At 50.5% G+C, this 11,674-nt stretch overlaps 1 protein-coding gene across 1 annotated transcript in view; it reads left to right on the forward strand.

Annotated features, from left to right (window-relative positions):
• Positions 1-11,674, forward strand: part of KCNK12 (potassium two pore domain channel subfamily K member 12) — a 54,841-nt gene that overhangs the window by 38,094 nt on the left and 5,073 nt on the right. Inside the window, exon 2 of the mRNA XM_040453808.1 lies at positions 11,057-11,672. Within this exon, the coding sequence (XP_040309742.1) occupies positions 11,057-11,672 (616 nt within the window). The remainder of the gene's footprint in view (positions 1-11,056; positions 11,673-11,674) is intronic.

Genomic DNA, 11,674 nt, shown 5'->3' on the forward strand with positions numbered 1-11,674 from the left:
CGAATTTGGGGGATTGGAGAAGGCAGTGCCTCCCTCTAGCTGGGCCTCCCACCGCGCACAAGGCCAGAGCCTGAAGCGAGTCCAGAGGGTGCTGTCACTCACCTGAAACTGCCCAGCAAACTGAGGCCCAGGGAGGTAAAAGCAGGCAGTGGTAGAGTCGGTCTTAGGTGTGTAGATGGGGAGCTCTTTCTTGCCGCTGAAACTTCTGGTCACGGCTCGCCCCTGGCTTCCACGTTTCACCCGATGCACCTGAGCTGTGATGGAAGAGCCGTGCCTCTCCCATGCTGTTTGCCAATTAAGCTCGCTGCTTTGTGAACACTCAGCATGTCCCAGGTGCTGCGGGAGGCGTGTGGGAACCACCTCCTCACAGTAACCTTCCGAGGTAGGCAGTCAGCAGGCCATTTTTAGAGGGAGAAGTAACCTGTCCGTGTTGCCGCGTTCACAAGTGAGGCATGCGCCTGACGCCACAGCCTCTGCTGTCGGCTCTCCGAGAAAGGTGACGTTGGCCCTTCCCAAGCCTGCAGGAATGGAGACATTCTGTAGCGTGAAGCTTCCGGAGTTTGTAAGTTTGTACAAAGGCAGGGCATGTTGCCGGATGTCAGGCTCAGATGCTGGAGAAGCTTCTGGAGGTGCCCCTGGAGGTGTTTCTAGAGGCCTCATTCCCACAGTGTTCCCGTAGTTCAGCCTGAGAACAAGGTGGATGGGAAGTTCTCCCACATCATCCCCTTCCTTCCACACGGTCACCTGATCCATAGGCGAGCATTACTGGATACTGTGGGCCAGGCTGAGCCCCTCGCACACCCGGCCCGGTGCCCGGCACCCTCCCAGTGGACATGCTTTTCTCAGACCCAGGCCTCAGCTTCCTCCCTCTCCAAACTCCATTCCCTCCCCAAAACACACACCCTTCTGGACTGAACACAAATACACCTTCCTCCATAAGTCTTTCCCAGACCCTCCACGGGGAGGACCTCAGCCCCAGTACTGACCTACGCTAGTCCGGGCGCACCTGGGTACTGGGGACAGTTTTAAGTTTCCCCAGTGATTCTCTTGCATAGCCAGAGTGAAGAGCCACTGTTCGAGCCAAAAGCAACCGACCTCCCTTTCTTCCGAACTCCCCTGCGTTTGACTCTCTCCTTTATCACATCGCAAGCTCTTTCCGTGGAGGAGGTTCACCTCCTGGCTCTGCCGCTTGTTCTGTGATCTGGGCAAGTTATTTAACCTCGGTGTCTTTATCTACTAAGTGTGACCGCATTTACTAATCTCACAAATGGAGATAACACTTCCCACTGTGGTTCATCACATCTAAGATGATAAATGCACCATCGATTAGAAATGCACCATTATTGTGTACCATTGAGAATTTAAAATGTTGCCAAATAGACCATGCCAGGTCATTGACTGTAGGAAGCATCCTGATTCAAGAATGTTAAAATTCAAGGGAAAAAAAGCTGTGACTTAGAGTGAATGAAAGCCAGTGCCTCATGGAGTCGTGAGGATGAAATGCATGGATATACATGAAGTCTTGGCACAGTGCCTGGAAATAGTGAGGGCTCAATACATGTCAGCTATTATTATCCCCCTCCACGTTTTTATTCCTCACTGAATGCTTTAGTGACTTTCCCCCACCATTCTTTCAGCCCCAGCTCTCCCAAAATATTCGGGGCTTACCCAGGCTGGTTAGTTGTCCCCCAAGCCCCCCCGCCACAGCCTGAGGGTCCAGGGCTGAGGCTCATGTCCCAGGGAAATCTTTCTGGCCTGATGCCTTCTCAAGTGTCCAACCTTCCTCCAAGAAGAAGCTCCCTCCTTCTCCCTGAGAGTCAGTGTCTTGGCACGGGCCACAGAGCAACCCAATAGCATTCCACCTTCCACCCCCCAGCCCACCCCGAGTCTCCCACTGCTCCCTGCTTACCTGGTGGGGGGGGGGGCGGGGAGGGACACAGGAAGGCCTGGCTGCTAACGTAGCCTTGGGCAAGACCCAGCCTCCTTGATATTAAAGTGAGGCTGTTCAGAGGCACCTGGGTGGCTCAGTCAGTTAAGCATCCAACTTCGGCTCAGGTCATGGTCTCACGGTTTGTGAGTTCTAGTCCCACGTCAGGCTCTGTGCTGACAGCTCGTAGCCCGGAGCCTGCTTTGGATTCTATGTCTCCCTCTCTCTCTGCCCCTCCCCTGCTTGTGCTCTATCTCTCAAAAATAAATAAATGTTAAAAAAAAAATTTTTTTTAAAGTGAGGCTGTTCATCCTTCTACCAGCCAGTGAGGAAGGATCAAATGAGATGGCTTCCCAGGGGATTGTGCCAAGCAGACAAGCGGAGCCCTGGTTAGGGTCACCAGATTGAGCACATAAAAATACAGGACACCTAGTTACATTTGAATTTCAGATAAATAATGAATCTTTTTTTTTTTTTTAGTGTAAATGTGCCCCATGCAATGTTTGGGACATACTTACACCAAAAAATGATTCGTTATTTATCTGAAATTCATGTTTAACTGGGAGTTCTGGCTTTTTAAAATATTTAATTATGAGAGGGAGAGAGCAAGCACACACACACAAACACACTGCGGAGGGTCAGAGAGAGAAGGAGACAATCTCAAGCAGGCTCCATGCTGTCAGTGCAGAGCCTGGTGCTGCACTTGAACTCCTGAACCATGAGATCACGACCTGAACTGAAATCAAGAATTGGACACTTAACTGACTGAGCCACTCAGGAGCCCCGGAAGTTCTGTATTTTATCTGGCAATGCTAATGAGTCTCCTTGCCCATCCCTGCCCACTGACCCCACATCTCAGCTTTCCTACTGTCTCTGGTATTTAACTCTCACCCTTGAGAGATTCTTGAAATTTTTACTTTCAGTCATTCAGTCAACAAATAACTATCAGTGCCTACTTTACATGAGGTTCCTTTGTCCACTGTAGAGCACAGAAAGATTCATAATAAATATTTAGGGCTTATTAACGTGCTAGGCACTAAATATTCTGCAAATATTTAACTCAAAACAAAAAGTTATTGAGGGAGTTATATTATCTCCATTTTACAGATGAGGAAATTGAGGCTCAGAGAGGTTAATTGGTGGAACTAGATTCAAACCTGAGCAACCTAGTTCCAAATAGCCAATTACGATGTGGTCCCACCTGCCAGGGATTCCCTGTCTCATTGTGGAGACAGGCCCCAAAAGGTAATTCATGCTGTAAGTCATCTGTGCTCACTACTCAGGATTCACTGACCAGCTGCAGTGGCATCACTGGATGCCAGGTTACAAATGCAGAATCAGGAACCCCGCCCCAGAATTCAACAAGATCCCCAGGCGGGTCCTAGGCAAACTAGTTTGAGAATCCCTGCTCCAAACCAGCAGAGGGAGAGTCTATTTATTCACTCGACAAGCTGAGCTCCAGCACGTTCTGCATCCCAGGGGCTATTCCAGGCACCGCATTGTCACGGTGACTGTTGAAAATGTGGGTACTCCTCAAGCGCTTTTAAAAATGTCTTATCCTCAATTCTTCCTGAGGGTAGAGTGCAGCATTTCCCAAAGATTATTCTTTGAAACACTCAAGTCACCTGAGGTGATTAAATACAGTCTATGGTCCAGTTAGTGTGGGAACACTGGAGAGTGCCAGCACAGCCTACTCGGATTCCTAAGTCACATTAACATAAGTGCTCTGAAAAGTCCTACCATAAATAAACATGTTGCCCTTACATCCACCTTTTTTTTTTTTTTTTTAATTTTAGGAATTCTCCTCTCCCCACCGCCATTAAGCATGTTTTATCATCTTAAGGAGCATATGTTTTTTTTTAATGTTTACTTATTTTTGAGAGAGACAGAGCATGAGCAGGGGAGGGGCAGAGAGAGAGGGAGACGGAGGATCCCAGCAGGCTCCGCACTGTCAGCGCAGAGCCCGATGCAGGGCTCAAACTCACCGACTGTGAGATCACGACCTGATCCGAAGTCGGAGGCTTAACTGACGGAGCCACCCAGGCTCACCTTGAGGAGCATACTTTGGCATAGTGTATTACAGTTTACAAAGAGAGTTCACATTGCGGGGGGGCGGGAGGGGGTTTACGTTGTACAGATGAAATTGAAGCTTAGAGAAGTTAGTGGTAGCAATTTGCTTCACGCTTGGCTGATAGAGGCCACAACAGAGGTCAAAACTTCCAGTTCAACTCTGGTTCTATTTCCTGGACACTGAGCTGCTCACACAGGCCCTCAAACCATCACACCAGTTGGAGTATGTTTGGTGGCATGTAATGGAAGGTGTAAGCAGGCAAAAGGGTTTATGGGCTCAAGCAATGGGAAGGCTGGAAGTAGGTGGGGCAGCATGGCCAGTTTGATTTGACAGCTCACTGGGGCCATGAAGGCCCCATTTCTTTCTGGCTGCCTCCACTCAGCCTCCTGCAGTGTCAGCTTCATCTAAGGTTGGCCCCACCTCATGGCCACAGATGGCTGCCGACTACTCCTGGGGCCAGGGCAGCTCTAGAGCGAGAAATCTTTTAACCCGGGAACTATCAGAGAAACTCTTCTTTGAGCTGATTCACTTGAATGAAGTCACGTGTCCACTCCTACACCAATCTCTGTAGCCATAAAGGTGTCCTGCACTGATTGGTTTAGCCTTATCCATTCTTGAGCCAGTCATGGTAAGGGACTGGTAATCTCGATTGGCCTAGACTAACAGAGCCCACCCCTGATGCTCGGTCAGTTCTTCCAGTGGCCTGGCTGCCTCCTATAGGAGTTGGAGGTGGGAGGTGTTGTTAAGGGGACAGCCACAATATCCACAAGTGTTTTAGGCTGCTTGAAATTTAAATCAACAGAGCACCACAATATACCCTTTAAATATCTTACAATTTTATGTATTAATTATACCTCAGTAAGCCAATTTTTTAAAGGAATTTAAATCAAAATATTTGAAATTGGGCAGATTCCAACCAGTAGGAGATACAGGGCTACCTTATCACATTTTTTCTAAAGAAAGGGCTTTAGCCCGCCTGCATCAGAATCATCTGAAAACATTTGCTAAAATGTAGATTCCTGGGCCCTTTTCATGACGCACTAAATAAACTTCTGGAGTGGGAATCTGCATTTTGTTAGCGCCACATTCTAACTGAGCTAACCAGCCTCTGCTTTGGAATCTGCCCTTTAATCATTTTAATCATACATCTCAGTTGCTTGGATCAGCCCTGATTTATGGCTTTCCTGGTGTAATGATGATCAGTGCCCCTTTTACTCTCAAAAGTATACTGGATTGGACTATATCTTATATCTCCCCTTCTCTAAGTTGACACTGTAGAGCCAGCAGAAAATGTACTCCAGGTAGAGTGAAGACTCCCCAGCCTTCTGCCACAATGGAAAGGGCTTCAGAGTCAGCTCAGCCACTTACAAACAGAAACTCAGCCAGTACCTTCACCTCCCTTAGCTCATGTCCTTATTAAAGCTGATGATGCCTCCCTCCCAGGGTGGTTGGGGGATCGGATGAGAGGACAAGTGTCCAGTGTCCAGCACGGACACTGCCAGCCAGGGGTACCCGATACAGATCAGTACGGGCCTCTCCATCTCGATTCCAGCCTCTTTGAGCTGAACTCCAGAGGCCCCGTCACCAGAGCCCCAATTGCAAAGGCGGCACCAGACAGGCTGTGGGAACGAGCTTCACAGTTTTTGTCAAAGTGGCATAATAAAGCCCCCAAGTGTCTGCTCTTTGCAAACGGGGATGGCAGATCAATTGTGGCATAAACAAAACAGCAGGCTTGGTGTGAACCTGGGGACAGATTATGCCTCTGCAGGGTGTGATTGGGGGAAGGAGGGGACTCTCAGGGTGCCTGGGGTTGCCTTTTTCTGGCTGAGGCTTTAAGGCCCCTCTCTGGAGCCAGCCTGGCTCCCCACAGATTGCCAGAGCTTGAGGGACTGCTATTCCACTCTGGAAAGCAGCACCAGGCACATACCCCACAGCCCTGACCCCAAGGCCTCAGTGCCCCCAGAGCTCTGAGCCTATCGGTGTCAATGGGGAAGGACAGTAAACTGCCACCTATCTCCTGGGCAGAGCAGACAGACAGTGTTGTGTGTAGAAAAGCAAAAGGAGGTGTCGTGGGCACAGAGCCAGACCTCAGGAATAGGGCTGGTGGGAGGGTGCTTGCATTGGGTGCTCTCTGTGCTGGCAGAGAAACTCCTGACCTGCCTGTCCCCTTCCTTCTGGGCCGACAGTGCCACAGCCAGTCAAGCATTTGGCATCACTTTGGGCCTGTGGTCATGGCCATGACGAGACCCCAGAGCAAGTTCTGGCTCAGACTCTGGGGGGGCATCGGAGAAAAGCTGTGCCCTGGCCCAGGGGTGAGCCTGCAGAGCAGAGGAGATGAGTGCTAACCTCTAAGAAGGCAGCCCAGATACTCTGAGGGCAGGGACCGCATCTGTCCGGTTTTCCAACATACCCCGAGCCTAGCACGAAGTCGGCCAAGCTGTGTTTCTGAAGGAGTGAATGGGTGGATGTCCGTCTTCCTGTGGCGTATCTAGTGCTGTGGCCTTATGGGGGCCCTAGGATAAGGCCATAACCCTCTGGGGAGGGAGAATGGTCAGTGGGAAACATGTCACATTCACAGCCCCGTCATGAAGGGAAGAGACAAATCCTCAACAGGGAACCCAGACTCTGGAGGGGGGCCAGGAATCCAGACATGGGGTAGTTAGGAGGAATCTGAGGCTGCTCCTGGTGGCCTGGCCTTTGACTCAGGGGGGGTAGGTCAGCTACGGGCAGTCCTGTGAGGACCCCAAGGGGCAGATGAGCCGCCAGCCAGACTGTTAGCCAAAAGCACAGGCCCCCCTGTATGGCATGCCTCCTGCTGTCCCTAACCAAGCCCTGGGACATCTGGTTCTAAAGCCTTGCTTGTCTTGCTGTGCCACAGGAGGGGTGATGCATCCACCTCAGTGGGAACGTTAAAGGAGGAGCCGTGGCCCCTCTCCCCGGCAATGGTCCAGGGAAAGAGAGCCACAGGGGACAGAGGACTCTTAGGGACACGAGTCATGACTCAGGGTCAGCCAGCCTCCCCAGGGGAAAGTGCTCTCTTGGCTGCCAGCCTTGGAGGACTGAAATGAGCTGTTACAGTTGGAAAGGAGTCCCTGCAGTGCTCTCAGAAGGCAGTTTGGGGTTGGTGGAAAGAACATGAATGTTAGACAGCAACAGACCTGGGTTTCAGGCACAGCTTCCCCGCTCTGTGCTGTGAGGCCTTGACAACTACCTAACCCCTTGGTGAGTGGGGTGTCCCTCCCCCACAGCTGTGGCCAAGATGGAGCGAGGTGAGAAAGGACTGTGGGCTCGAGCTGGGGGCTTTGCTGCAGCAAGTGAATCCAGGTGGAACCAGTTTATCCAATGGCCTGACACAGAAGTGACCTTGTCTTCATCTGCTGTTAAGGAACTTCCCTTCAGATCCCTTCAGGTCTTGGGCAGATGCTAGAGTTTTCCAATCAGCCGTTTTTTTGTTTGTTTGTTTGTTTTGGGTTTTTTTTGTTTTTTTTTTTTTTTTTAAGTACCATTAGTCTTAAAATTGAAACTCATTCTCAGATATCCAGTCCCATCTAAATCCAATATAAATCCAGCCTTCAAGTTCACTTCTAATCAAAGATCAGCTTCTCCCTCCAGCTCCATGTCTGGCCCTCAGCTCAGGGGCCTGTGGGGGGAGGGCAGTCTGTTGGCTCGGTCTGACATCATTGGTGCCACTATAATCCTTTCTTACCTATTGCCCACTGTTAGAACAGACATACCCTTTCATGGGGCCTATCTATGGGTCTTTGGAGACCACCCACAGGGCCCACTGTTCTGCACCATTCCCTCAGTGGGGGCACCCTCTCCATCCTACCTCCTGGGAGTGCCTCAAATGCTGTCCCAGCACCCCATCTCCTAGCCTCTTATTGCTAGAGGCCCCTCCACCCAGCAGCAACCCTCTTGGGCAGAATGTCTTCAGACCTGGCTGCTTTCTGCACATCCACTTGATCCTGTCACTCTCACACAGCCTTGATGCAACAAGCATCTGAAGTGCAGACTGCTCCCCTCTTCCCACCTCTGTCTGTGTGGCCCACTCCAGTCAGCCTCTCACCCAGAGAACTCTCCAGCACAGCTTCAGACTCTAGGAGATACCTCTGACTCTCCCAGAACTCTCACTATACTCCATCCAGGGGCCCTGGATGGGCCTGCCTAGTTCTGCAGGTCAGCTAGCCTCTGGGAAGCGAGCTGCCAGCTCCCCTTTAGCTGCAGGCAAGGTGCTCTTGACTGCACCCCCATCACTTGGCCTGGGGGTAGGTGGAGGATGCCACAGCACCTCCTACTATGACAACCACTCTGCTACTTCATGACCATCTCCCGTTATCCCAGCCTTTCCATGTAGCCCAGGGCTGGGGGGTGCTAGTCACCAGACCCATTTTGACCTAGTAATTCTGCATAAATGCATCTAGAACTTCTCTTTCCAATAGGGGATAATGCGCCACGTGTCACTCTTAGCTTTGAGATTTCAGCTAAAAATCCTAAAGATTAGGAAAATCCCATTCAGTATTCTCTTAGGCAAATTAATTTTCCAGGCTCAGGACTTTCCATTTCTTCAGGAATCTAGCAAAGTGATCCCCTATTAGAGGTGCTGTTTTTCCTCAATGTGTAGAAGCAGTGTCGGGTAGAATGGTCTAAGACCAGGCTAGAAGCCAGGACATGTGTAAGGTATGTGTTCCCAACAAGCTATAGATCATGTCACTTCTGCCCCTGCTCCCTCACTTATACAGCGAGAGATCAAAATTAAGGTCCCTTACAGTTAACAATCTAGCAGGTTTAAAATTTTTTTTTTAATGTTTATTTATTTTTGAGAGAGAGAGAGCCAGAGACAGAGCATGAGCGGGAGAGGGGCAGAGGGAGATGGAGACACAGAATCTGAAGCAGGCTTCAGGCTCTGAGCTGTCAGCACAGAGCCCGATGTGGGGCTCGAACTCAAGCTGTGAGATCATGACCTGAGCCAAAGTCGGAAACTCAACTGACAGAGCCACCCAGGTGCCCCATAGCAGTTTTTAAAAAAGTTTTTCTTATCATAAGAGTACCAACAAAAGTCACAAGGCACATGGTTAGACAATTATACAACACCCATATAACCACTACCCAGATTAACATTTCTGGCACCCCAGAGGCCCTGTGTCCCCTTCCGTTTATTACCCCCTGCCATCCCCAGAGGAAACCCCAATTGTGACTTTTATTGAAATCACTTCCTTGATTTTCCTTATAATTTTACCAACCAAGAATGCGTCCGTAAAAAAATTACTATAGTTTGGTTTTGCCTGGTTTTGAATTTGAATTTTTTATAAATGGAATAATACAGAATGCATTCTGTGTTCAGCTTCTTTTTTGTGAGATTCATTCATATTATTACAAGTAGCTGTGGTTCATGCTTTCTCATTGCTGTAGAGTATTTCCTTGTAGGAACAGACTGACTTAGTTGTGGACAATTGGGTTATCGATCCAGGACTTTATATAAATGTGCACATGCAAACAGGCGTGCACACACACACACACACACACACACACAAATACAAATACTCTCACTCCACATATAACCATATAGATTCAAAGCTGATTTCTTTATGAATTCAAGAACTTGGATTTGGCTTTGAAGTGTGGAAAAATCCATTAAATTGCTTACACTGCTAATATGTTGTTGTTTTTTTCACTCTGTTGTGGCCCAAATCTGAATCTAAGGATATAATCCATCTTCCTCAACATGGGTATTGTCATAGCTTTTCTCCTAAATTAAGTTATTAAGTGTAAGATGAAGATCGTGGTCAGGCAATTGAGATTTCCTCCAGGGAATCTCAAGAATGATTAGCATAGAGGCTAAGGAATTACTGGAAAAAAATCTTTTACCTCTGGCTTTTTTAAGGAAATAGTAAACCAAGTGAGACAGAAGTCTTCAGCACCCAGTTCCCAGGGCTGGCTTCACCCCACTGGCAGCACACAGGCAGCCCCTCTGACGTGGCACCTAAATTTAACAGGGATGCCCCTGAACTTTTGCTGCAGAGGTGGGAAAGGTGCCATGGTGCTGTTTGGACAGATGATCTATTTCCAGCTCAGACTCCGAGCGGCAGTGAATATTTGTGCAGAGATTAAACCCCCTTCCGAAACCAGAGTGGGTTATGGGTCCCACAGAGAGCCCACAGCCAGCTGAGCACGCAGGTGGGAGGGGAGAGCTGCCCGGGATGGCAAGGGCAGAGCACACTGGTGGGAAGCCAAGCCTTTGGCAGAAATCAAATGATAAAGAATCTCCCTTAAAGCCTGTGCTTTGAACAAGTGGACACGTTAAGGCTTAATTATGAACTAAAAGCAATAAATAGCTGCCCAGGCACAGAACAGGCCTCCCAGGACAAAAGTGACCCCAGACACCTGGCAGCATAGGACCCCGCTGGGCCACCACCTTTCCCTTGGCCACAAGTCTGAGCAAGGGTGATGGTGGTCCTTGGATGAGAAAGACACCCAATGACACCCCATGGTAGAGCCAGCTCACTCCCTGAATGTTGTGGACTCATTCTCAACCTTTTTGTCAGTTTCATAAACCCCCTTTTCAGAGACCATCACACATAGCCACCTGGACTGAACACACTGTACCTGGTCCCTAGTAATCCCAGATCAAATGAAACCTTTATGGAATTGTGTCCTAAGGAGGCCCACGTGTGCCATTGGTTACATTAAAAAAAAAACATTGAGGGGTGGGAGAGCAGGTGACATCTCTTTGTAGGCTTTGTAGGTATCTCAATGGTTTGCACCCATACAGTGGTTTCATTCCATGAGTCTTTATGGGTCCTTCCTAGTAACCATCGTGCCCACCCATCTTGATCCACAGACCCCAAGACGAGGAGCCACATCTCTGCCATCAGTTTAGGCGTTGCCCCAATCAGGAACAACGCCGCCAAGGGCGAGAAATGTCTAAGTACTGTTTCCCCTCCCCCGAGTGATGCCACTCGGTAGGAGCCGCGTCAACACCTATGTACGCCCGGCTCCCCCGCCCAGTGGGCACCACCTGCCCAGCCAGGACCTCGCTGACCCTTGCCCTGTCTCCACAGGTTTTGGCATGACCACCCCCGCGACGGTAGGCGGGAAGGCCTTCCTCATCGCCTACGGGCTGTTCGGCTGCGCCGGAACCATCCTGTTCTTCAACCTCTTCCTGGAGCGCATCATCTCTCTGCTGGCCTTCATCATGCGCGCCTGCAGGGAGCGCCAGTTGCGCCGCAGCGGCCTGCTGCCCGCCACCTTCCGCCGCGGCTCGGCGCTCTCGGAGGCCGACTGCCTGGCGGGCTGGAAGCCCTCGGTGTACCACGTGCTGCTGATCCTGGGCCTGTTCGCCGTGCTGCTGTCGTGCTGCGCCTCGGCCATGTACACCAGCGTGGAGGGCTGGGACTACGTGGACTCGCTCTACTTCTGCTTCGTCACCTTCAGCACCATCGGCTTCGGGGACTTGGTGAGCAGCCAGCACGCCGCCTACCGGAACCAGGGGCTCTACCGCCTGGGCAACTTCCTCTTCATCCTGCTCGGCGTGTGCTGCATCTACTCGCTCTTCAACGTCATCTCCATCCTCATCAAGCAGGTGCTCAACTGGATGCTGCGCAAGCTGAGCTGCCGCTGCTGCGCGCGCTGCTGCCCGGCGCCCGGCGCGCCCCTGGCCCGGCGCAACGCCATCACCC

This window comes from Herpailurus yagouaroundi, unplaced genomic scaffold, assembly GCF_014898765.1.
Source record: "Herpailurus yagouaroundi ecotype Mexico unplaced genomic scaffold, PumYag 210, whole genome shotgun sequence".
Taxonomy (NCBI): domain Eukaryota; kingdom Metazoa; phylum Chordata; class Mammalia; order Carnivora; family Felidae; genus Herpailurus; species Herpailurus yagouaroundi.